This window comes from Papio anubis, chromosome 5 (genome assembly GCF_008728515.1).
Source record: "Papio anubis isolate 15944 chromosome 5, Panubis1.0, whole genome shotgun sequence".
Classification (NCBI taxonomy): domain Eukaryota; kingdom Metazoa; phylum Chordata; class Mammalia; order Primates; family Cercopithecidae; genus Papio; species Papio anubis.
This window is the reverse complement of record NC_044980.1, coordinates 171687894-171714350: the sequence shown is the minus strand read 5'-3', so window position 1 is coordinate 171714350 and position 26457 is coordinate 171687894. Positions and strand designations below refer to the sequence as shown.

Sequence of the window (26457 nt, the reverse complement as noted above, 5' to 3'; positions counted from 1 at the left end):
CTCATTATACCTCTGTTCACCCAGTTTCCTGCTGTCACCATTTCCTAGAGAGAGAAGATCTGTCTCTAGATTCTAGACATGGAGGTGGCTGGGAGAGAAGCCACAGAGCCTGCAGGTGATCTGCCCTCACCCTCTTCTGTGCGGCTGCTTGGCCCATCCACTGCCTGCCCTGGACCCGTGTGCACGGGGAGGCAGGGATGCTGTGGTGCCTGCGGGTTCAGAGCCTTGGCCTCCGTGAAATGAAGCAGAGGACCAGGGTAGTGAGAGGTGGGGCCAGGTTGCTCAGTGGGAGGGGTGGGGTGGGGGCAGGGAGGAGGGGAGCCTTTCCATGGAACTGTGTTGGATAGGCTGGTTTGGCTGGTTTGGCTGAGAGTGGAGAGGTGGGCTCATTCCCTTTGGGTTTTAAAAAAAAAAGGCAATAGGCCAGAGGATTAGGCTGAGGAAGCTACATATCTGCTCAGCTCTAGATTCATTCATTCATTCATTCATTTCCCCATATGATGGGCTCCAAATTCACTCAGCACACATAACCTTTCCCTTTAAATGTTGAAGTCTCTCTAGTGGATGGAATATTTGCAGGCACTTAAGCATATGGTTATAAAACATGTCAACAACATTAAACGGTTTCTTTTCTAACAACGAGTGAGAGATCAGAGGATGAACTCTTCTAATGTGGGTCATCACACTGAGGGAGATCGCAGGATGAACTCTATTAATAGGGTTATCACACTGAGATCAGAGGATAAAACTCTTCACGCAGGGTCATCACACTGAGAAGATCAGAGGATGAACTCTTCACCTAGATCATCACATCTGAGAAGATCAGGAGGATGAACTTCACAGTGGGTCACACTGAGGAGATCAGAGGATGAACTCTCACGCAGGGCTCATCACACTGAGGAGATCAGAGGATGAACCTTCACGCAGGGTCATCACACTGAGGAGACCAGAGGATTGTTTCACCTATAGTCATCACACTGAGGATCAGATATTGCTTCTACGCAGGGTCATCGCTAACTGAGGAGATCGGAGGATGAACTCTTCACCTAGGGTCATCAATTGAGGAGATCGGAGGATGAGCTCTTCACCAGGTCATCAACTGAGGAGACTTATGATTTGTTCTTCACCAGGGTCATCACACCGAGACCGAGGGATTTGTTTCCAATACCACCGAGATCAGAGACGAACTCTACCAGGGTTATCACACCGAGATCGAGATTGTCCTTCACTCAGTTATCACACTGAGGAGATCAGAGGATGAACTCTTCACGCACGGTTATCACACTGAGGAGACCGTGAGGATGAACTCTTCAGCGGGTCATCACACTGAGGAGATCAGGAGGATGGTGAAACTCTTCACATAGGGTCACACTGAGGAGATCAGAGGATGAGCTCTTCACGCAGGGTCATCACACTGAGGAGATCGGAGGATGAACTCTTCACGCAGGGTCATCACACTGAGGAGATCAGAGGATGAGCTCTTCACGCAGGGTCATCACACTGAGGAGATCAGAGGATGAACTCTTCACGCAGGGTCATCACACTGAGGAGATCAGAGGATGAACTCTTCACGCAGGGTTATCACACTGTTCAGTGCTCATAGCTGTCCAGGAGGAAATCAGCCAGCCTATTAGAAGAGTGACATCTGCGTGGCGGAAATGAGGGTGATTTTTTCTCTTTCTGCATTGCTTTGTCTTCCTGTTCCTTTCTACACATTTGTATCCAGGTCTGCCCCAGGGGTGGTCCCCCACACTGCAGATCCTGGGGGGCTGCCCTGAGTGGTCATGCCCAGCTTCCATTTCCAGATTAGGCACCGGCTTGCCCAGTTGGGACAGGGGAACCGCTATGTGGCTCCTTCCATCCTCCTGGCTCCTGGTTCCTGCGGCCACCAGTGATTTAGAGTCTGCCCCAGCTGCAGCCTCCAGCGGTGCCAGGACAGCTCACCCACTCCATCTTCCACAGCTTTGGCTGCCCTAACAGAAATACCACAGGCTTGTGACGTACACAACAGAGCCTTGTTCTTCGCAGTCCTGGAGGCTGGGAAATCTAAGGTCTGGGTGCCAGCAAGGTTGGTTTCTGGGAGGACCCTCTTCCTGGCTTGCCATGTGCCCGTAGTCTCCTCACACAGCAGGGAGAGAGGGCATCTCTCTTACGTCTCTTCTCATGAGGATGTCAATCCTACTCATGAGGGCCATTACCTAACACTTCTCAAAGGCCACCACACTGGGGGTCAGGGCTTCACCATATGAATCTGAGGGGACACACGCACTCAGGCCACGGCACTACCCTACCTGGGCGCCTTCTCGCCTGCAAGCCCCACCTGCACCACTGGCTGAGGGGAACGCCAGCCAGCATTTCTCTGGGTTGTTCCCCTCCCCTCTGGGTTGTTCCCCTCCCCAAAGCTCAAGTGAGGGGAGGCTTTGGGGCAAGAGATGAGGTAACGGTGCCCAGGAAGGAGATGGTTAGGACCCCCAGTGGCCGGGAACCAGGGCTGCCTGACCCCAGTCGGTTCCTGTTGGCCCAGCCTGATGGGAGGAGCCCTTGACCGCCTGCCCACAGTATCTCCCTCCCCAGAGTAGCGGCCTCTGCAGTCCCCACGTGGCTCAGACTGCCACAAAGGCAGGCCTGGGAGGGTTTTAGCAAGGCATGAGTGAGGGGCCTTTGCTAGGAAGGAAGGGAAGATGTGGGCAAAGGCGGGCGCTAGGCAGGGCTTGCCCAAGCAAAGAGGACCAGGAAGGAAGCACGGGAGGGGAGCAGCTCAGGCGTGGACACAGGAGTGCGGGTCCCCAGAAACGACCTCAGACACAGAGACCTGATGGTGGAAGTTCCAGGGCGCACTCTCAGGGCCAGCGCCGTGGGGAGACTGAGGCACTGCACAGGGATGCGACCTCAGCAGAGGGCTCGGCCAGTACCACGTGCAGCTCTGGAGCTTTTCAGAGTTGGCCCAACTGAAGCAACGTTTGAACCCCAACCCTGACCGGTCACTGGCTATGGCTGTCCCCAGGAAAGGGACATGACTTTGGTCTGGGGGCTGTTCCTGGAAAAGAACTCAGCTGTGAGCCATGAGCAGCCCACATGCTCCAGTTTGAGGAATCAATGACTTGGTCCTGAAGAGGGATCTGGGTGTCACGGCACGGGGTCTACTGTGCCAGGTGTGTGTTGAGGAGCTGGAGGTGTGCACGGGGCAGGGAAGGAAGAGAGTGGGGTCTGTTCAGAGCAGTCAGCGCTGCAGTGCTGATGTGCTGGGGCAGGCGACCCTGAGGGGTAAGTAGAGGCCAGTCGTACCGAGTCTTTGATGCCAGCCACAGGGCTTGGTCCTGCTGCAAGAAGGGAGCCATGGAGGGGCTTTGAGGAGGAAGCAGAAGTCGATTTACCATGAAGCTCATGATGCTTAGGCTTCAGGGCCCCTGGCTCACCTGAGCCCCTTCCAAGGCCCTGGGAGAGGCCAAGCCATGTGTTCACGTGGTCATATGGTTTTGTAAATTTTGCAAAAATAAGATATTTTAACCATATTTGATTAAGAGCACTTCTGTCTTCATTCCTGCTTCTCACTGATGTACCTCTTCTCCCGTGGGTGGCATTAGAATGGCCTTGGGCATTTTGCTGCTTTGACTACAGAGAAAATGGATTGAGGGCATTTTTTTGGCTTATTGCCACGGTTCTGTCTCTTACAAGTAGAGTTAAATTATTGTGTCTGTCCAGGTGTAATAGTAGCTTCCAGAAATACTTGCCACACCGCTGTGCCAACTCACCTGGGGTCATTGCAGAATATGGGCTGTGTGCTGGCTGTTTCCTCAGATCTTTGGAGAAAAAGGTGCCTCAGCGGTACCTGAGGTTGTGACTACTTCTATATGAGCAGTATTTTGTTTTCGTTTTGGGTTTGTTTTATAGACAGAGTACTTTAAACACAGATCCAACATGGATATTTCTTTAGAAAAGCCAAGTGTAACAGGATGGTCTGCTTGTCTAAAAGCTGGCCTAGGCCATGTGTGGTGGCTCACACCTGTAATCCGACACTTTGGGAGGCCAAGGTGGGTGGATCACTTGAGGTCAGGAGTTCGAGATCAGCCTGGCCAACATGGTGAAACCCCATCTCTACTAAAAATACAAAAATTAGCCAGACGTGGTGGCGCATGCCTGTAGTCCCAGCTACTGGGGAGGCTGAGGCAGGAGAATCACTTGAACCCAGGAGGTGGAGGTTGCAGTGAGTCAAGATCACGCCAATGCACTCCAGGCTGGACGACAGAGTGAGACTCTCTCAAAAAAATAAATAAAATAATTAAAACATAAATAAATAAAAGTTGGCCTAGCCTCACAACATATGGATGACAATAAATGAAGGGCTCTAAAAAATTTCAAAGACAGAAGAGAAACCTCAATGAAAACACAATGCAAAAATGTTGATGACGTCTGAATGCACTGTTTTCACTTCCATTTGGAAAGTGGCTTGGGAATGTTTCCATAAAATAAGGAAGAAATGACAGACTCTGATTTGGATATACGTATAAAATATACCTTTTATCATTTTCAAATTTATTTATTAGAAAGGAAAGAAAATTCAGATAAAAATTAATGGAATATGAAACTAAAGTAGTAGAAAATGAGCAAGGAAAAAAAAATAACTCTGGCTTCAAAAAGCTCATTGTCACCAAAAAAAGAAAGGTTTTATATCAAACCAAAAGCAGTCGCTCATTAGGAGGAAGAGACACATATCAAAGAAGTTAGCAGGCTCTTGGAGCATTTGACAGCCTCATTAATGAAGAGGAGGGAATCTGACGAACACATAGGAAAATGGTTCCGACATCTTTCTGATTTGACATGAAATGTTGACAACATCAAAGACGCCAGGAAGCTGCAAATGCTGCCACTGCAGTGAGGCATCCACAGCAACTGTTACCGAGCATTGCTCATCCAAAGAGTGTCTTAAAGGCCAGCTCCCACAGAGAAAACTTGAAATGCCCTGAAATCCACATCAAGGACGGAAACCAGAGAGCACCTCCTCCAAATCTGATCATCCTAAATGTTCAGATGGCATCACCCATAACTTCTTTAAAGTATTGATCTTTTTTTTTAAAAAAAAGAAAGAATTTCCCTCAATATGCCAGGGCAAGTGTTGGCCAACTCCATCTGCTGCCTCTTTGGTTGGTATTGGTTTTTTTCTCTAACAGCTTTAATAAGGTGAGATCTATATTTAAATTCACTTTTTAAAATATACAGGCCGGGTGCAGTGGCTCACACCTGTAATCCCAACACTTTGGGAGGGTTGAGGCAGCTGGATGACCTGAGGTCAGGAGTTCGAGACCAGCCTGGCCAATATGGTGAAACCCTATCCCTACTAAAAATACAAAAAAAATTAGCCGGGCGTGGTAGTGGGCACCTATAATCCCAGCTACTCAGGAGGCTGAGGCAGGAGAATCACTTGAACCCGGGAAGCGGAGGTTGCAGTGAGCCGAGATCACGCCACTGCACGCCAGCCTAGGTAGCAAGAGCAAAACTTCGTCTCAAAAATAAATAAAACAGAGTGTACAATTCAGTGATTTTCAGTGTATTCATAGAGTTTTACAGTCATCACAACAAGCAAATGTTGGAACATTTTTGTCACTCTGAAAAGTTCCAACCCCTTCGTAGTCACCCCAATCCATCCTACTCTCGGCCAGCTCCAGATAGCCACTCATCCTCTTGTTGTCTTTATAGATTTTCTAATTCTGGACATTTCATATCGATGGAATCATACAACACGCGACATTTTGCGCCCGGCCTCTTTCACTTGGCGTAACGTTCCCAGGGCTCATCCCTGTTGTAGTGTGCAACAGCACTGCATTCCTTTCTGTAGCTGAGCTCATTGTCACACACACAAAAAATCTGTTCCGTTGCTTTTCATGTGCTTAATGGCTATTCGTCCTCACGTCAGAAGAGACTAAAGGGCAAAAAGGGGCCTAGCTAGCTACCTCTGGCCTTTTACAAGGCTACTAATCCCATCCAGGATGACGGAACCTTCATGGCCTAATGATCTCCTTAAGGCTCCACCTCTTAAAACTGTCTCGTTAGAAATCAAGTTTCTAATTTTGGAGGGGACACAAACCAATGCTCAAATCGTAGCCCCCTATGATCATTAACAAGACAAAGACGTTCGGTCATGCTACTTCTCTTCAGCATTGTCGTGGACGTTCTAGCCAGGACAAGTAGGCAAGAAAAGGAAATAAAAGACATCTGTATTGCAAAGGAAGACATCCATATTGGAATAACGCTCTTGGATTCTGTTTGCTGATATTTTGTTAAGAATTTTTATGTTTATACTCATAAGAGATATTGATCTGTAGGTTTCTTTTTTGTGTGATGTCTGTCTGATTTTGGTATCAGGGTAATACTAGCCTCAGGGAATGTGTTGGGAATCCTTTTATGTTTTTTGGAAGAGTTTCTGAAGGATTGGTATTAATTTTTTAAAAATGTTTAGATTTCTTTACATTCTAATTGGTGGAATTCACTGGTGAAGCCATCTGGGCCTGGGCATTTGTTTGTGGAGTTTTTATGTTACTCCTTCAATCTCTTGTTTAGGTCTATTCAGATTTTCTATACCTTCTTAATTCAGCTTTGGTAGTTTGTATCTTTGTAGAAGTTTGTCCATTTCCAGTGCTTTTTTTGGTTTCCATGGGGATTTGAATCATTCTCTGGTGTTACTTGCTTTCAGCCTGAAGAACTTCCCTCAGCATTCTTACATGGCAGGTCTGCCAGCAATTAATTCTTTCAGGTTTTGTTTATCCGGGAATATCTTTATTTCACTTTTATTTATGAGAGAGAGTTTTGCAGAATTAAACCTTCTTGGTTGACATTACTGCCTCTGGCCTTCATTATTTCTGATTAAAAGTGCGTTGTTAATTTTATTGTGATTTCCCTGTACATCGTGAACCGTTCAATGTTCAGTATTTTCTCTTCGTCTTTGTCTAATTTCAACATTTTAACTATGGTGTGTCTAGGTGTGGACCTCTTTGCACTTACCCCACTTGAATTTAATTGCATTTCTTAGATGTGTAAGTTAATGTTTTCATCACATTTTGGATGTTTTGAGCCTTTTTTTTTTTTTTTTAATATTTTCTGCTTCTTTCTCTGTGTCTTCTTCTGGTACTTCTACTGTGCATTTTTTATTGTACTTAATGGCCTTCCATGTTCCTCAGAGGCTTTGTTCATTTTTCTTCATTCTTTTTCTCTCTGCTCTTTAGATTGCATGGTTTTGATTAATCTGTATTCAAGTTCAGTGACTGCATCTTCTGCCAGCTCAAATCTACCATTCAGCGAGCTAATTAATTTATTTTTTAAGTTCTTGTACTATTCACCTCCAGAATTTCTATTTAGTTCTTCTTCTTCTTCTTCTTCCTCTTTTTTTTTTTTCCCCCAGACAGAGTCTCTGTTACCCAGGCTGGAGTGCAGTGGCACAATCTCAGCTCACTGCAACCTCCACCTCCCGGGTTCAAGAGATTCTCCTGTCTCAGCCTCCCGAGTAGCTGGGATTACAGGATGTGCCACCACGCCCGGCTAATTTTTGTATTTTTAATAGAGACAGGGTTTCACTATGTTGGCCAGGCTGGTCTAGAACTCCTGACCTCAGGTGATCTGCCCACCTCAGCCTCCCAAAGTGCTGGGATTACAGGTGTGAGCCACTGCACTCTGCCTCTATTCAGTTCTTTTTATAATTTCTATCTCTTTACTGAGATTCTTCATTTGGTGACACGTCATTCCTGTACTCTCCTTTAGTTCTTTAGACATGATTTCCTTTTATTGTTTAAACACATTTATTATAGCTGCTTTGAAATCTTCTCTGCAAAGTCGGACATCTGGGCCTCCTGAGAGGTAGTTTCTGTCACCTGCTGAATTTCCTGTGGGTGGGTCACACTTTCTTGTTTCTTTTCATGGCTCAGAGAATGTTTCCTTGAAAACTGGAAACTTTAGATAATACACTGAAGAAACTGTGGAGAATGATCCCCTGGGCCTTATTGCTACTGTTTGCTTGTGGATTTTGTGACCTGGTCCTGCTGTTTCAGTGAAGCTTATTTGCCCTGCAGTGTGCAGCCACTGATGCTGCTCCCCAGAGGTCACAGCCTTGGTCATATGCACAGTCCCCCTGACTGCACCCCGGCTCCTAACCCCCTGGGACAGTGACATTAGCCCAGCTCTCTTTGACTATCTCTTTCCCAGATCTTTCCATTAAGCTTCTGGTCATTCTGCCTTTATTGCTATCACAGCCAACTGTTGGCCTTCTACTAACTGCTAGCTGCTACTAACTGCTAGTGCGACTGATTGCTGTATTGTTTTTGACAATGTCCTGAGGTGTATAACTTGCTCTACAATATGACCTAATTAAATTCTAGACCTTTCACAGGAGCAGGGTGTTGCCAGTATCTGAGGGCTTCAGGAGGGCTCTTAACTGTCTTTGTCCCTGGTTCTGTCTATTTAACTTCTACAGGTTGAGCATCCTTAATCTGAAAATCTGAAATCCGAAACACTTCTGGTTCCAAACACTTCTGCTTCCGAGCATTTCGGATGAGGGATACTCAACCTGTAGTTGGTTTACCGTTTTGTTTGTTGCTATTAGGACCATTGGCCTCCTCTTAATTGCTCACTGCTAAGACCCCTGTTGTTTTTGACAGTGCCCTTAGACACGAACATCCTCCATGCTCTGTCTCAGATCCGAGTCAGTCACATTAGGGAGAGCTATGAAGCCTTCTGTTCTGACTCTCTGTCTGGGCAGACCCCTGTAGCCCTGCACGAGAGCTAGGAGCAGGGTCAGTGGCCTGCTTCTCCCAGAGTGACATTCCTGGCCTGCAAACTACTCACTAGATGGGAATGGTAGCCCCTAGTCTTCTGGGCTTGCCCCTTTCAACATGGAACCTCTGCCCTACAAGCAATCTGGGGAGGGGGCTATCAGGTCCACTATTCTTGGCCTGCTGTACCTGGAGCAGAGCTTCTGCCCTATGAGTGGGGCCTGGATAGGGGAAGGGGGCCCCAGGCCTCTTGGCCATCCCACCGGAAATAGACTCTGCAACAGAGTTGGGAGGGGTGACGCCAGTGGCCTGGCTCTCTCAGTATGAAACTGTAGCCTCAGACTGGGAGCTTGGAGTAGAGGGAGCCCCGTCTTCCTGGCAGTAAAGCCTTGTCACACTGAGCTGGGGAAGGAATGGGGGAGGGTTGTGGCTCGAATGCCATAGACTTTTGCTTTTCTTACCAAGATTTAATAGATTTTCTTGAAAAAAAAAAAATGCTTCTTCATTTATTGTATAGACCTTAGGACAATTTCCAAAGACTTTAAATTGTTGCTTTTTATAAACTAATTTTCATTGGTTACTGGGGAGAGGGCTCACCAACCTCCTTACACTTCCATTCAAAGTTTCTATTTGCTGCCTCTTTTTATAAATAAAGTTTTATTGGAACACAACCATGTCCATTCATTTACAGGTTGTCTACAGCTGCTTTCAAACTCTGATGGCAGAGTTGATTAATTGCAACAGAGATTATATAGCCTGCAAAGTCTACAATAGTTACTCTCTGGCCCTTTTACAGAAAGAATTTACTGAGGAATGGTTTGCTGAGAAGAGTTTGCTAAGGAATGGCTGCATTCTCTTTCTGTTCTCTTTGTGGAAACAGTGCTACAAAATTAGGTTATACAAAGAAGGGTTAAAGAGTATGCAGTCGGTCGGGCATGGTGGCTCACACCTGTAATCCCAGCACTTTGGGAGGCCAAGGAGGGTGGATCACCTGAGGTCAGGAGTTTGAGACCTGCCTGGCCAATGTGGCGAAACCCTGTGTCTACTAAAAAAAAAAAATGCAAAAATTAGCTGGGCATGGTGGCGGCACCTGTAATCCCAGCTACTCAGGAGGCTGAGGCAGTAGAATTGCTTGAACCCGGGAGGCGGAGCTTGCAGTGAGCCGAGATAGTCATTGCACTCCAGCCTGGGCGACAGAGCGAGACTCCGTCTCAAAAAAAAAAAAAAAAAAAAAAAACCACAGTACGCAGTCAGAACTGAAGGAAAAGTTCTATCATTTTTCTCTGTTTTTTGGTTGTTTGTGGTGATTGTCAGTTTTAAAACGTTTTTGTGTGATGTATTTTCTCATTTCAAGTCAATAATCCATTTTGCACCTAATTTAATTCTTTAATTTTGCAATCTTCTTCTTAAAGCGTGTCCCCTAAACTAGAGACGCTTCCTCCCCCTAGACCTAGAGGAATGGGAGCACTGTGATCCGATGAAGTTGTGAAATTGTTTTTCCTACATGCCAGCGTTGGACTTTATTCCTGGTTTTTACCGTGTCGGCATATTACTTGTCCCTCTTTTCCATAGTATTTCCTCTAAATTGCCTTTTTTACTTAAATAAACCTTGTATGTCTCGCAGTCACTGGCCTGATACGCCAGTGGTATCTTTATAAACGGGCTGCGTGCGGGCACCCAGGAGGCATCTATCCTGGCGACGTAGTGTGGTGCAGGTTCCGGCTGAGGGGACACAGAGCTGCTGGAAGGCAGGAGGGTGGGTCAGCAAGCGGGAGGCAGGGCAGGCCGGCCCCTCACTGTGCCTCTTATTGCCTCTGGCGGCTGAGGCCTGTCTTCCAGGGGCTCTGAGCATCTAGGGGCAAGGAGGGTGAGCTCCCCCTGTGCCCCGGCGCCAGGCCAGGACGTGTCCCAGGCACTGCAGGCTGCGGAGCGCAGGAGTGTCCCCACGGCCCGGTGTGAGGGTGAGTGGAGTGACTGGTTTCCTGTCTTTCAGCATTGCTTTAAAGGACACTGCATCTGGCTGACGCCCGACATCCTCAAACGGGACGGCAACTGGGGCGCTTGGAGTCCGTTTGGCTCATGCTCGCGTACCTGTGGCACGGGCGTGAAGTTCAGGACCCGCCAGTGCGACAACCCACAGTGAGTTGGCCCCACGTTCCCCTGGCCTCCCTGAGTGGCAGCTGAGGGTCCAGGAGACCCTCTCCAGCCAGCCCTGTCCGGGAGGGCCCTGTGGCTGCCCACCAGTTCTGGAGAGGTGCAGGGCAGGCTGCCCCGCCCGCCTCACCCTACCTGGGAGGGGGCCACGGCTCAGGGGACGCTTAGCTCTGCCTCTTACCCCTTCCCCTGGACTGGGCCCGCGGCCCACCTGCCTGCAGCCCACTCTAGACAGGTTTACTCTGTCTCTCCTGGCCATGGGCATGGAGGAGAGGAGGTAGGACCGAGCTGCGGAAAATGGGGGTAAAGGGGGGTGGTCTCTCAGGCCCCCGGAGGCCAGCCCCTGGGCAGCTGTTTGCAGCCAGGTGAGGGCAGGGTCAGGACTTGTCATCAGTGTCTGGCTGTCCAGGGGAGGGACAGCCTGTGGAGCCGGCCCATGCCAGCTGCATCCCCATGCCCAGCCACACCCCACCCCCGCCCGTCACGCAGGCCCCATGCCCTGTGCTGTCCTCTTGCCCCTTCTCATTGCTCCCACCTCACCCCACACACCCTGTAAATGTCTCCTGGGCCCATGCTACCTCCTTGGCCCACAGCCACTTTCTTAGCCACACCGTCCTTTCCCTCCTCCTCTGCCTGCCTCCTCCTGCCTGAACGCTCACCCCGGCCTCACCCAGGGAGCGTCCTGGCGGGGCTGGGGTGGAGGGAGAACCCTCCACAAACATCAGCGTTACTCCGTCTCCCACCCGCCCAGCGGGCCCTTATGCTGCAGGCCCTGTGGCTGCTTAGACGCACAGAGCTTCTGTCTTTCCTTTTTGGCCTGTCTGGTAGTTTAAAGATTTTGATTTGCCTGAAAATATTGACAATCTGTAATTTCACATTAGAAAAACAAACAAAACAGATTTCCAGCCTTCAAATCAGGCATCACAGATGCACAGCCAGGCCCAGTTACCAGCTGGCCAGCAGGCCTCTGGGGTGCGTCCCGGCTGCTGGGCTCCCGCCTCGGCAGCCGCTCCTGGGTCCTGTTCCCTTGGGCTGCTCTGCTTGCTCTGGCTGGGCCTGAACTGGACCCTGGGGAGCCAGAGAGGGCCATCAGTCTTGGTTCTGGGGAGGCAGTCAAGACCATATCAACAGGGCATGGGGACCCATGCATGCCCTGGGATCCCGCAGTGGGACAGCCTCCCTCAGCAGCACTTGTGAACACGCGTGTGCATGGAGCCCTCTCCTACCCCTGCCGTCCTCCTGCCCCAGGTTCCAGGCTGCCCTCCTGGCCAGGAGCAGGCAGGGAGCCCCGTGGCCCCTCCTCAAGCACCCTTGGGGCTTTTACACCATACTCGGGAAGAGATTGCTGGGCATTTAGAACCGCAAGAGGCAGTGTGTGGGTTGGTGCTGTTCTCAGTGAAGTGAAGACGTTACAGAGACGCAGCCCACCTTGTCAGCAGGGAGAAAACCCAGCGGCCGTGGTACACCTGCCTTGTGCCAGACACTTGCTCAGAGCAGCAGCACCGGGACCCTGGGGCCTCAGCATGCCTCTTTCCGTGCCAGGCTCAGTGCCCAGGGCCAGCTGCAGAGGAGACTCGCCCAACTCCTGCCGGCTGGGGTTTTCGCCCCGTGGGGAACACAGACCTAAACACCCAATCACAGCTTCCTGTTCATCTCCAAGCCCAGGCACCAGTGCTGGGGAGGGGGTGGCACCAGGGCTGTGAGCAGATGCTGCCTCCCCACAGGAGCCCCAGGAGGGAGGATGTGGCCATCCTGCCCTGTCCTTTCAAGATCTTCACTCTGAGGCCCGACAGGCCGGGGAACTGCCCAGGTCTTACACCTGTGACGTGGCAGGACAAGGTCCCTTTGCTCAGGAGAGCTGCCCCCCGACACCTGAGACTTAGGGATCCCCCGAAAAGATCTCACAGGTGGCACCCGGGTGCTGCCTCTTTCCATTGGCGCTGAGCGGCAAGGCCTTTGCTTTCTCCTCCAGCCCGGCCAACGGGGGCCGCACCTGCTCGGGCCTTGCCTACGACTTCCAGCTCTGCAGCCGCCAGGACTGCCCCGACTCCCTGGCTGACTTCCGTGAGGAGCAGTGCCGCCAGTGGGACCTGTACTTCGAGCACGGTGACGCCCAGCACCACTGGCTGCCCCACGAGCACCGGGATGGTGAGCCCCTCTGGGGACAGCCATGGGGCTCAGCAGGCAGCCCCTAGGGTGGGCAGGTGGGGGTTGCCTTGGCTTGTGCCTCTGATCCTGCATGGGGCAAGGCTGCCACGACCCTGGGCTAGCAGGAGAGCCCACCCTGACTGGCGTGGCTGCCCTGGGCCACTCCCGGGTGAGGCATTAAGGTTCCTAGCAGGGCTGCAATCCCAGAGCAGCCGGAACACCTGGAGTAGCTGAGGACACGGAAGAGGTGGCTGGGCTGCGGGCTCGGCAGGGGCTGGCTCCTGCAGTCCAACAGGGGTGGACAAGGCTTGAACTGCATGGTCAGCTCAAGGCTGAGGCTGGGGCTGGCCCTGCCAAGGAATCTGGTGACCTCTGACCTTCACTATTAGTCGGGACTCTCAGTTGCAAGTGTCAGAAAGTTGACTTCAACCCGTCACACTGTCGTCAGCACTATGTTCCCAAGTGCTTCTCCCAAATGCCCAGCATCCACATCACCATCCCTGCCTCCCACAATGCCCGTCTGAGTCTGTCCCGCCCCACGGGCCACAGGTTGGAGGCAGCCAAGGACAACCCCTATGAGGCTCAGTCCCAGCCTCAGCTGCCCTGCAGATAAAGGCTTATAGCTGAGGTCTGGGGATGTTCCCAGTTTCAAACTGTGTGTCCATCCTGGGAGCCCAGAGAGTCCAGCATGATCCTTTTTCCACCTGAAACTGCCTGCCCTGCATGCCTCATCCCAACGTCCTGTCACCGCCCCAGCCCCAGCCCAGGCCTGCCAGGCCCCACTCCGCCTGCTGTTTTTTGTATTTTTGTAGAGACGGGGTTTCACCCTGCAGCTAGCCAGGGATGGTCTCTGGCCCTGGACCTCGGTGGATCCGGCCTCGGGCCTCAAGCCTCCCAGTGTTGGGATTACAGGCGGGAGCCAACGCACTCCTGTAAGGATTTTTACAATTCTTTTTTTTTTTTTTTTTGAGACAGAGTCTCACTCTGTCGCCCAGGCTGGATGCAGGTGTCTCGCTCTACTGTAAGCCCCCGCCTCCCAGGTTCACCTGATTCTCCTGCCTCAGCCTTCCTGAGTAGCTGGGATTGGCCAGGCACCCGCCACCAATGACCGCTATTTTGTTTTGTGTTTTTAGTAGAGACGTGGGTTTCAATCAGAAAGTTAGCTTTCAAGATGGTCTCAATCTCTTTGACCTTTGTGATCTGCCCTCAGCTTTGGCCTCCCAAAGTGTTGGGACATGAGCTATTGCTCCCTGACCTTTTTTTTTTTTTTTGAGGTGGGGTCTGCTCTGTCCCCAGGCTGAGACTGGAGTGCAGTGTTGTGGTGCAGTCTTGGTTTTCACTGCAGGCAAGCCCTCAGCCTCCTGGGTTCAAGCAATTCTTCTGCCTCAGCCTCCCAAGTATCTGGGATTACAGGCACCCGCCACCACACCCAGCTAATTTTTGTATTTTTAGTAGAGACAGGGTTTCACTATGTTGGTCAGGCTGGTCTTGAACTCCTGACCCCAAGTGATCCACCCACCTCAGCCTCCCAAAGTGCTGGGACTACAGGCGTGAGCCATCGTGCCCGGCCTGGAAAGGGTTATTTAGATAGGGACCCAGCAAACAGTCATTTGCAGCCTCAGGGGTCTCCAGGCGGGGCCTCGGGATGTGAGAGCCAGGCTGCACCAACAGCCTGGCTGGCTTGGTTGGGAAAAGCTCTTCCGAAGTCCACAACCACCAGGGTCAAAGGCTCAGGAGACACAGAGACAGGGCAGGGGCTGCTGTCACCTACCCCTTTCCCTCTCTGTCTGCCCTGGAGGGCGGGCCACGTGGGGGCAGGTGAGTCCTAAGACCCTCGTGGAAATGTCTCCCTGTGTGGTGCCTCCTTTGCACACACCTGGGGAAGCCATCAGGGCTCCTTGCAGACCCCCGGCTGCTTCCCTTCCAGCCAAGGAGAGATGCCACCTGTACTGCGAGTCCAGGGAGACTGGGGAGGTGGTGTCCATGAAGCGCATGGTGCATGACGGGACACGCTGCTCCTACAAGGACGCCTTCAGCCTCTGCGTGCGCGGGGACTGCAGGGTGAGTACACAGAGGCCGGCGCAGGGGGCTACCGTGTCACGTCTCAGCTTCCTGGGTACTGACCTCCCGCTTTTCGGGCTACAGGGAAGATGCGTGAGGTTAAGCACACAAAGTGTCAGAACAATGCCCGGACCAGGGCAGGCTCTTAGCAAATGTCTGTTTACCTCTTCCCTGTGCTGGGAGCCTCAGACTTGAGTATGCCTAGGATTCACCTGGAGAGTTTGGACTCCACCTCAGACATCCTGATTCCACAGGTCAGGGTGGTGGCCTGGGAGCGTGAATTTTTAGGAGCATCCCAGGTGATTTCCAATGCACGTGACCTACAGGGGATCCTTGTGAAGCAGGCCCCGTCCTTGCACCCTGCAGGGCACTGGGCAGCTTCTTGCTGGATCTGGGGGACCCCTGTGAGGGTCACTGGTTTGGTGCTTTGCAGAAATGCCGCCCCTGTTTTCTTTTATTATGATGCCTTTGGCTTCAGTCTTAGGCTGTCAGGAAAAACAATCGTGTCACCTCGGCATGTGACAGTGACATGAACATAGACTTGTCCCTGCCAGGCTCCCCCGCAAACAACTGAAAGCCTCTGCTTAGGGCTTGTGTAGACAGAAATAGGGATCTTAGAATCATGGAGGAGAAAACTGGCCTCGGCAGCTCTAAGCACCAACCAGCCTAAGAAACTCTTGTCAGCAGAGCATCCTAGAGGAGGAGTGTCCTGGTAAGCTAGGGCTGGAGCTGGAGGCTGGGGCTGGGGGCTAGGGCTGGAGGTTGGGAGGGAGCTAGGGAGGCTGGGAACTGGGAGGCTAGGGGAGCTGGGGCTGGAGGTTAGGCTGGAGCTGGGGCTGGGAGGAGCTGGGAGGCTGGGAGCTAGGGAGCTGGGGGCTGGAGGCTGGGACGCTAAAGGCCTGGAGGCTGGGAGGGGCTAGGAGCCTCAGGGGCTGGAGGCGGCTAGAGCTAGAGCTGGGAGAACTAGAAACTAAAGGGGCGCTGGGAGAGAGCTGAGCCAGGAGGCCTTCAAGGGCTGGGAGCAAGGCAGGGGCTGGGGCTGGAGAGGAGCTAAGAGTGGGGGCTGGGAGCTAGGGAGGCTGGAGGAGGCTGGAGAGCTGCATGGGAGGGCTGGGGAAGGGGGCAGGGGAGGCCTGGGGGCTGGGAGAGGGGGCTGAGGGGCCTGGGGGCTGGGAGCTGGAGGCTGGGAGCTGGGAGCTGGGGAGGCAGGGCTGGGAGGCTGGGAGGAGGCTGGGGCTGGGGCTGGGAGGAGCTGAGACTAGGACTAAGAGCTGAGACTAAGGACTAGGGGCTGGGAGCTGGGAGGCTAGGGGGCTGGAGTTGGAGGAGGGCTGGGAGCTGGGGGCTGGGGGGCTGGAGCTGGAGGGGCGGCTGGGAGCTGAGGGGCTGGGGCTGGAGGCTGGGACTGGGGCTGGAGGCTGGAGGGCTGGGAGCTGGGGGGCTGGGGCTGGGAGGCTGGGAGGGGGCTGGGGCTGGAGGAGGCTGGAGGCTGGGAGCTGGGAGGCTGAGGGGCTGGAGGCTGGAGGCTGGGGGCTGGGGGCTGGGGCTGGAGGCTGGAGGTGGGAGGCTGGGGAGGCTAGGGAGCTTTCGGGAGAGAGCCTAGAGAGCTAAAGGCAAGGCTAAGAGGCTAAAGGCAGGCAGCTAAGGGCTGGGAGGCTGGGAGCTAGAGGCAAAGGGCTGGCTAAGGGCACGAGGGGCTGGGGCGGGAGCTGGGAGGCTGGGAGCTGGGGCTGGAGGGGCTGGGGCTGGGAGGGCTGGGAGCTGGGAGCTGGGGAGCTGGGGAGCTGGGAGGGGCTGGAGGGGCTGGGGCTGGGGAGCTGGGGGCTGGGGCTGGAAGGGCTGGGAGCTGGGAGCTGGGAGGCAGGAGCTAAAGGGAGGCTGAGGGGCTGGAGGCTGGGGAGGCTGGGGAGCACAAGGGGAATGGGAGGCTAAAGAGACTAAGGGACTAAGAATGAGACTAAAGGACAGCTAAAGGCTGAGGCAGCTAGGAGCTAGGGGCTGGAGTTAGAGGGGCTGGAGCTAGGGAGGCTGGGGAGCTGGGAGGCTGGGAGGGAGCTGGGAGCTGAGGGCTAGGGGCTGGAGGCTGGGGCTGGGGCTGGGAGGCTGGGAGGGGCTGGGGGCTGGGGGCTGGGGGCTGGAGGCTGGGAGCTGGAGGCTGGGAGCTGGGAGCTGGGGGCTGGGGGCTGGGGGCTGGGGGCTGGGGGCTGGAGGCTGGAGGCTGAGGACTGGGGACTGGAGGCTGGGGGCTGGGAGCTGGGGGCTGGGAGCTGGGGGCTGGGGGCTGGGAGCTGGGGGCTGGAGGCTGGGAGCTGGGAGCTGGAGCCAGGGGGGTGCTCGAGGGCTGCCCTGCATTTGCTCCTGTGACTTTGGCAGGGCAGAGAGGCTGGTTCAGCCGGATCAGCCAGAGCCTGGCAGGGAGGCTGGGCTATACAGCTGGCTCAGAGACGGTGACACCAAATACTCCAAAACAAGCGCAGGTGGTGTCTGCTTTGTACCCATGGGATTTTAACTTACGGAGGTGACCCAGTGAGGATGTGGGGAGGCCAATGTCACTGAGAGGCCTCCTCAGGAAGGCAGGGCAGGGCAAGGGGAGCAGCTCAGGAATGGCCAGTTTGAACCACTCCAGTGAGCTCTGGAGTCCAGGGTGGTCCCCAGTTGTCTGGTACCTGACCCTGGGATGACTTAGGGTGAAGGAACCTTGGTTTGGTATGTGAGGCCTGGATAAAGGGGGGTACTTGGGGTATAGACTGAGGACTGGCTGGTTTGCACATGAAAGGCATGTCCCCAGCCCAGTGCTTTGCTGTCCCTTAGAATTGGGGAGCCCTGGGAGGTATAGTCTCTCCCCAGACAGGAAGATTTTCAAGATGTCAAAATATCAAGACATAAGAAATTTTAAAAAACAAAAACATAATTAATACAGGCAGCAAGCATGGGAAACAGTTGTAGTACAAGTAGCTTTAGATGGCAGCTGTGAACATGCTTGCAAACCTAACGGGGAGGGAAGATCGCTAACCCACTATCTCAGTGGGTATGGCTATCACTTCATTCCTCACATTGATATTAAAGAAGGATAGGGGCTGGGCGCGGCAGCTCACGCCTATAATCCCAGCACTTTGGGAGGCCGAGGCAGGCAGATCATTTGAGGTCTGGGGTTTGAGACTACTCTGACCAACATGGTGAAACCCCATCTCTACTAAAAATGCAAAAAAATTTAGCCGTGCATGGTGGCACATGCCTGTAGTTCCAGCTACTCGGGAGGCTGAGGCAGGAGACTCACTTGAACCCGGGAGGCGGAGGCTGCAGTGAGCCGAGATCGCGCCACTGACTCCAGCTTAGGCGACAGAGCGAGGTTCCATTTCAAAAAAAAAAAAGAATAGGTTAAATATTTTATTAATGTTGATTTTGACAGGTAATAGCAGGTTGCTCAATTTTGCATAATTAGAAAACATAAATATTCATGCAGAATCTAATACTGGGTCAAAAAATAATATCCAACTGGATTCTGTCTATTAAAGAATATCAAAACTTGGCTGGGTGCAGTGGCTCAGGCCTGTAATCCCAGCACTTTGGGAGGCCAAGGCGGGCAGATCACCTGAGGTCAGGAGTTCGACACCAGTCTGGCCAACACAGTGAAACCCCATTGTACTAAAAATACAAAAAAATTAGCCCGGCGTGGTGGTGGGTACCTGTGATCCCAGCTACTCGGGAGGCTGAGGCAGAAGAATTGCTTGAACCCAGGAGGCAGAGGTTGTAGTGAGCTGAGATTGTACCACTGCATTCCAGCTTGGGTGACAGAGTGAGATTCTGTCTCAAAAAAAAATTTAAAAATAAACAGCGTCTCCCGCTTGCCAAACATAAATGTTCACCAAGCCAGGGACAGTGTCTGCCTGGGCCCTGGTGGGTCCCCTGCCCAAGATAAGCCACATATACAGGGACCCAGACAGAAACTGCCAAGTCGTGACATGCTGTAGGTGGCAGGTAAGGTCGGTTTAACTGATGACCAGACACATTCTGATTTTGGAGGTAATAAAAGATGAGGCCAGGCGAGGTGGTTCATGCTTGTAATCCCAATGCTTTGGGAGGCCAAGGCAGGAGGATTTCTTGAGGCCAGGTGTTCGAGACTGGGGACAACATAGCATGACCCTGACTCTAGTAGCCGGACATCTCAAGGGCTCACTGCCTCCTCCCCCAACAGAAGGTAGGCTGTGACGGTGTGATCGGCTCCAGCAAGCAGGAAGACAAGTGTGGCGTGTGTGGAGGGGACAACAGCCACTGCAAAGTGGTCAAGGGCACGTTCACACGGTCACCCAAGAAGCACGGTGAGTGAGTCCCTGCCCTCTGCCCTGGAGCCTGGATGCCTGCAGTAGCTCATGCCCAGACAGCTGCGGGCCTGACTCATCCTGGGACTGTCCAGGGTCATGACTATTCTGGGGAGGGGGAGAGGTCTGTGACAGTGATGGGGAGGGAGAATCCTAAGTCGGGGACAGCCCCAGCTGGGTGCCAGGGTGGGTGGAGAAGAGGAGAGTGGGGGCCTGAGTCACAGGAGTCAGAGTGGAGAATGCCAGTTTATGAGGATGCCCGGGTTGGGCCTTAGAGACTAGCCCAGAGGCAGCAGCTTTCCTGGTGGCCCCTCTCAGCTGGGTGCTCAAAGCCAGAGAAATACCAGGTTCCTGGGAGAGCCCCCAAGGGAACTGCCTTGAAGAGCGAGGCCCCTCCTTGCACTGTGCGAATTCGAGCAGCCCTTTCCCTTCTCAGTTTGCTGTGTCTTTCCACATCAAAAAAGGTTACATCAAGATGTTTGAGATCCCCGCGGGAGCCAGGCACCTGCTCATTCAGGAGGTAGACGCCACCAGCCACCATCTGGGTGAGTCTCAGAGCCGGACAACTCGGCGTCCTCAAGACCTGGCTCCTCTGGGATCAATGGGCAGTGCTAGGGGTCAGGGGCCTGGGTTGTACAGCTGTGACCTGAGCCAGGGCAGCCCCTCCCGCACCTGTCCCTCTGCTCAGCCCACCTGGGCCCTTTCCCAGGGTCCTCCCTTTGTGGAGAGGCCAGGGTTTGGGATCAGAGGGCTCCACTTGGCAGCAGCTGTGAAAGGACGTATATCCAAAACATGTGTCCCTCAGTCTACGGGATGACTCCTTGTCACCTGTTCTCACGGTTGGTGTGGGAAGGCCCGCTGCCCTTAGGAAGGCAGGCAGGGTCTGCAGGCAGCAGGGTCCTGGGCAGCCCTCCCATCCCCACAGCAAGGCAGCTGGCAGGTGGGCGCACACAGTGCACTTATATTTTCAATTCATTTCATTTTAAATTCAAGAGATTCCAGCTAAAATAGGGATTCTGGTATCTCCTGGAAATATGGATGTTCTCACACCTCTGGGTGCCCCTTTCCACGAAGCAGCACTGCCTGGGAGACTGCGCCCTCCCAGGCCACGTGGGAGGCTCTCACGGCCTGTCCGCCCTTCCCCTGAAGGTGCCTGGGCCCTGCCTTCTGGGGACTCGTGGGCCAAGGTCAGAAGTGATACCAGGGACTGCTGGGGCCCCTGAATAAGTCCCTTCCCCAGTCTGAGCCCCACATTCATCCCTGTCCCCAGGAGGCTGGACAGGGTTGGGGCTCCCACGCTGCCTGGCAAACACACCACGCCCTTTTGTTTTATTTTATTTTGTTTTTATTTAGAGACAGGGTCTCACTCTCTTTTGATACTCATTTTTCTTTCTTACCTTTTTTTTTCTTTTCTTTTCTTTTTTTCTTTTTTTTTGAGTCTCGCTCTGTCACCCAGGCTGGAGTGCAGTGGCCCGATCTTGGCTCACAGCAACCTCTGCCTCCCGGGTTCACACTATTCTCCTGCCTCAGCCACCCGAGCAGTTGGGACTACAGGCGCCCGCTACCACGCCTGGCTAATTTTTTGTATTTTTACTAGAGACAGGGTTTCACCGGGTTAGCCAGGATGGTCTCCATCTCCTGACCTCATGATCCACCTGCCTTGGCCTCCCAAAGTGCTGGGATTACAGGCCTGAGCCACTGCGCCCGGCCTCTTACTCATCTTAAGAGGAAACTTTAGATTGCTACCCTAAATTCAAAAACCTGTACCACTTGCCTGAAGCAGAAAGTGAACAGAAAAGTCAGTTTCTGAACAAAAGACATTTCTGTGCCAACACTGCTTCCTGCCACCGCCTGTGGGGCTGAGGCCGCTCTCCGTGGAAAGAGAAGTCAGGGGCCTGTGGCACCAAGCAGAGGCTTTGTGTGTGAGTTGACAGAATTACAGGGGACGTGGCAGGGAATGATTCTCTGACTAGTGCCCTGTTTGCAGCTCTACTCACGCCACCCGGCTGCCCCGCAGCAGCCGCCCCCCACACTGCAGAAAGCATGGGGCTTCCTGGCTAGCCAGGTCCTCCGCTCCTAGATGACCTGAGTGTCACCCAATCGGGCCAGGCCTCTTCTGGAGCTGTGGGGAGCTGCTGGGGCCTCGGCTGGGCCATGGTCACTGATGGGGGTTCTGCTCCTGCAGCCAGACATCTGCTCACCCCATGGCAGGAAGTCCCTACCCCAGCAGGGTCCAGTGGTCGCCTGTCCAGCAGATGCCCTGCACTGAGTAGAGACCCTTCCCAGCCATTCTGCCCAGGGTGGCCTCTAAGTGCCCACTGAGTGCTCCCAATAGGCTGTCGGTAGGTGGTCTTGGCAGCTACTGAGTGGCTTCCAAGGGGAGCTGGCACCTCCAGGGCTGGTGGGGGCAGAGGCTGTGAGTCGAGGGTAATCTGGTCCCAAGGGAGCAGTGATGGGCAAGCAGGGCTCCCAGAGCCCTTTGGGCTGTCGTGGCACAGAGGAAACTGGCGGGGGGCAACCAGAGAGATGAGGGGTCTGGCTGCCCACCACTCCCCGACCAGCCCAAACCAGTGGGCCTGGGTCCTGCCCTTGGGTGACCACAACAGGGGACTTGGTCTTGCCATTCTCAGCCGTCAAGAACCTGGAGACGGGCAAGTTCATCTTAAATGAAGAGAATGACGTGGATGCCAGTTCCAAAACCTTCATTGCCATGGGCGTGGAGTGGGAGTACAGGGACGAGGATGGCCGGGAGACGCTGCAGACCATGGGCCCCCTCCACGGTACCATCACGGTTCTGGTGCGTCCAGGCAGGGCTGGGCCCAGGCAGGGGTGCGGGTGGCCACTGGGGGAGGGATGGGGGTGCCTGGGACACTGAGCCTCCTGACCCTTGAGGTCACACTCTGCATGGCCCCTTTGGCCTGCCCTTGGCTCCAAGGGGCTCCGACTTCATCAGAGCCAGGAAGGGACATGCATCCACAAGTCGGGGCTCTGGACCCCACATGGCCCCTAGGTGACCTTGGGCACACTCGACCTTTGAGGGTTTCGGTTTCACCATCTGAATGACATTCACAGCTGCCATCAGCATGCACATTCGAGTGTGCTGTTACGTTGGAAGCCAGTAACACTCCAGGAGGTGACAGGGTTCGGGAAGCTAGATGCCCAGATCCAGGCTGTGCTGGAGTGCGTCTCTAAGCAGGATGGGACCCTAGATCTCCTGGCTATAGGAAAGTACGAAGGGGGCTGGATTTTCAAATCACTTTTTTTTTTTTTACATGGTTTCGACGAGGTCAGATCACTTTTTAAAATTTAATTTTAACTGCATAGGGATATCTTTTATTTGTCAAAAAAGGTACACATCGGCTGGGCACAGTGGCTCACGCCTGTAATCTCAGCACTTTGGGAGGCCGAGGCGGGTGGATCACGAGGTCAGGAGATCGAGACCATCCTGGCTAACACAGTGAAACCCCGTCTCTACTAAAAATACAAAAAATTAGCCGGGCGTGGTGGTGCACGCTTGTAGTCCCAGCTATTCGGAGGCTGAGGCAGGAGATCGCGCCACTGCACTCCAGCCCGGGCGACAGAGCGAGACTCCGCCTCAAAAAAAAAAAAGAAACCCATCACAAATAAGGCTCTCGTGCTCTGGAGCCCCTCCCCTAAGGTGGGCATGCTGGCATTGGGATTAATCTGCCCGCCCCCAGTGCTCCACACGTGGGTGCACCTGTAAGCAGGTGCAGCAGTGAGCCAGGTATGCCCTATGTACCCCATGCCACCCTGCCCGCCTCACCTGCAGTGACTTCTTGCCCCCTGGAAGTGCCTTTGGTGACCTGCCTGCATCAGTGTGTGAGCAGTTGGTCCTCGGTACTCGCGGTTTCTGTATTTGCAAATTCACCTGCTCACTAACATTGATTTGTGAGCCCCAAATGGACATGCACAGAGCGGTGAAGTGTGAGTTCCCTGACACACGTGTTCCCAGTGGAGGTGGGAGCAACTCGGCACGCTGTCTGCTTGTTTCCGCTCTCATCCCACAAATGGGTTCTTTCTGCAGTCTGTTGAGTGTCACATATGTCACATTTTGTGCTACTTTGGGGGTGATTTCACTGTTTAAAATCATCCCGAGCCTATTGCTGAAGCGCTGTCCAGTGTTCCTAAGCCCAGGAAGTGTTGCCTTAAGAAGAAAATAGATGTGTTGAATAAGCTTCCTTCAGGCATGGGCTGCAGTGCTATTGACTGTGAGTTCAGTGTTAATGAATCACAGTCAATATCAAATAAAGTGTCTTTAAACAGACTCACAAATAGGCCAGGCGCAGTGGCTCATGCCTATAATCCCGGCACTTTGGGAGGCCAAGCCAGGTGTATGACCTGATGTCAGGAGTTCAAGACCAGCCTGGCCAACACGGTGAAACCCCGTCTCTACTAAAAATACAAAAACTAGCCAGATGTGGTGTCAGACACCTGTAGTCCCAGCTACTTGGGAGGCTGAGGCAGGAGAATGGCTTGAACCTGGGAGGCGGAGGTTGCAGTGAGCCGAGATCGCACCACGGCACTCCAGCCTGGGTGACAGAGCGAGACTCCATCTCAAAAACAAAAACAAACAGAAAAATAAACAGACTCACACATAAAACCAGGTTATATATTGATCAGTTAACAAAAACATGTTGAGACAGAGGCTCACAGGAACCTCTCCGTGTGCCCCCTGGGGTAAAGGCTCTGTGTCCATGAATACGGTGTTCGGGGCGACTTCATGGACGGTAGGGTAGCTGCCATGATTGATGAGACTCCTCTGGAGGCGGCCTCGGCTGCCGTTCCTAAGCTGGCTGGGGAGGAAGCGTGGAAGGCAGGCCAGGCACATCAAGGCCTCTTGGGCTGGCACAGGTCATCCCGGCGGGAGACACCCGGGTCTCACTGACGTACAAATACATGATCCATGAGGACTCACTCAATGTCGACGACAACAATGTTCTGGAAGATGACTCTGTGGTCTACGAGTGGGCCCTGAAGAAGTGGTCTCCGTGCTCCAAGCCCTGTGGCGGAGGTGAGGGGGTCTCGGAGTTGGGGACCTGGGTGACATGAGGGTGGCCACGAGAAGGTAGGGAGCCTCCCTGAGGTGGGGCCCAGCGTGGGCAGGGACTGAGGAACTGCAGCAGGGACCTTTGCCTGGGTGGGTGAGGGCTTAGTGGCACTGGAGGGGCCAGCGGGTGGGCAGGAAGGGTGGGTGCTGGGGCATTGGGTCCAAGGTGGCCAAAGGGCGTGTGGGGCATGGACCATGTATGTATTTGTGGGCCTGCTTCAGTGTGGGGGTGACAGGCTGGCCTGGCGGGACGTTGATGTGTGGGCAGCTCAGAAGGATCACGCCATGGCATTGGCAGGATCGCACAGGCAAGACTCTGGCAGTGCAGATGCCACCCCCAGAGGCTTCTCCCTCTGTTCACTGGGAAAAGCCTCCCAGATGTTTCTGGGGCAGGGCTGAGCACAGAGGGGTCCTACCCCCCTTGGACCCCAGACGTAGGACACAGAGGTGGACAGGAAGCACTGATCTGTCCTGCGTGCTCACTGCTCCTGGGGGCTGGGCAATACCAGGCAAGTGGCCATGACAGACCTCCCTTGATGCCATGCTGAGCCCACACCTAGAGGACAAGGAGCTCACCAAGAGGTGGGGTCATTCCCTGGCCCAGGCAGATGGAAGGGTCCTCTTCCGGGGCCCCTGTGTGCCCCTGGCCCTACACCAGGCCTGGATTTCATCAGCACATCCACTCCTGGTGATTCCCGCGAATCTCCTGGGCCTGTCTGCTCTTCCCGTCTTCCTGGCCATTCCCCTGGTCCTGGCGCCTTCCTCTGGACTGGCCCTTGTGTGTCCACTCTCACTCTAAAGTGACCTTTTGAGGGGACACATCAGACAGTGTCTCTTCCTGGTGTCACAGTCTTCAGCAGCTTTCTCTATTCTCAGGATAAAAACCAAAATGCTCCTCATGGCCTCCAGGGTTGGGGCAACTTATTGGCCTCTCCGGGTATATTTCTACCCTGTGCCTCACCCCCGGATCCTGGCCACGCTGGCCTTGAGGCCTTTTCCTGGACACACCATGTCCCCCCTTGGGTCCTCTGCGCAGGCTTCTCCTCGCCTGAGTCCCTCCACCACCTTTCCACCACGTCAGCCTCCCAGCCTCCGCTTCCTGATGCCTCCAGGCACCCAGAGGAGGTCGGGCTTTATCCCTGTGCTTTCTTTGGTCTCACCCAGCAGGCCAGGGTTTCGCAGCCTGGGCATCACTGACATTCTGGGCTCTGTCACTCTCCGCCATGGGGGCTGTCCTGTGTACTGTGGGGTGCCGAGCAGCATCCCTGGCCTTTGCCCACCAGATGCCAGTAGCACCCCTTCCCCCAGTTGTGACAACCAAAAATGTCCCAGACATGGCCAAATGTCCCCTGCTGGAGAAAATCACCCAGGTTGAGCACAGCTGCTCCGGGCCTGTGGGAGGAAGCATGCGGGCTGTGGGCCCAGTGCTTCCCCGGTCCTGGCTTGCACCAGGCCTGCTGGGCATGTGAGGTCAAGGTAGGAGCGGTGCCCTAGCAGTAGAAAGGAAATAGGGCCTCCACTCTGACCCAGGAGCCCAGTGAGGGAGAAGCAGCCTAGGGGAGAAAGTGGCTTCTCTGCTGCCCTCCCGCCCCTCCGCCTGGGGCACACCAAGCCTCCCCCCAGCCAGCCGCAGGCTCGATGCCCTGCCCACCCTTATCGTCATCACAAGGGTGAGCAGGAGAATGAGGCCAGCACTGCTGGTGAAGCCCACCCCTCCTTGCCCCCGTGGGTGGGGCATGCTGCCCCACCGAGCCCCTTCGAGCTCTCTATCTTCAGGGTCCCAGTTCACCAAGTATGGCTGCCGCCGGAGGCTGGACCACAAGATGGTGCACCGTGGCTTCTGTGCCGCCCTCTCGAAGCCCAAAGCCATCCGCCGAGCGTGCAACCCGCAGGAGTGCTCCCAGCCAGTGTGAGTGCCCCCAGCCAGTGTGAGTGCCCCCAGCTCAGGCTC

General features: G+C 54.0%; 1 protein-coding gene across 4 annotated transcripts in view; it reads left to right on the top strand.

Annotated features, from left to right (window-relative positions):
• Window positions 1–26457, top strand: part of ADAMTS2 (ADAM metallopeptidase with thrombospondin type 1 motif 2) — a 232972-nt gene that overhangs the window by 191199 nt on the left and 15316 nt on the right. For all 4 annotated transcript variants that reach the window (XR_004183937.1, XM_031666680.1, XM_031666679.1 and 1 more), the window contains exons 11-18: window positions 10750–10895; window positions 12883–13058; window positions 14986–15119; window positions 19315–19438; window positions 19903–19983; window positions 22069–22235; window positions 24311–24470; window positions 26283–26415. Coding sequence is in view for 3 of the 4 variants with exons in the window: in XM_031666680.1 (XP_031522540.1) it covers window positions 10750–10895; window positions 12883–13058; window positions 14986–15119; window positions 19315–19438; window positions 19903–19983; window positions 22069–22235; window positions 24311–24470; window positions 26283–26415 (1121 nt within the window). In the remaining variant the exon portion in view is untranslated. The remainder of the gene's footprint in view (window positions 1–10749; window positions 10896–12882; window positions 13059–14985; window positions 15120–19314; window positions 19439–19902; window positions 19984–22068; window positions 22236–24310; window positions 24471–26282; window positions 26416–26457) is intronic.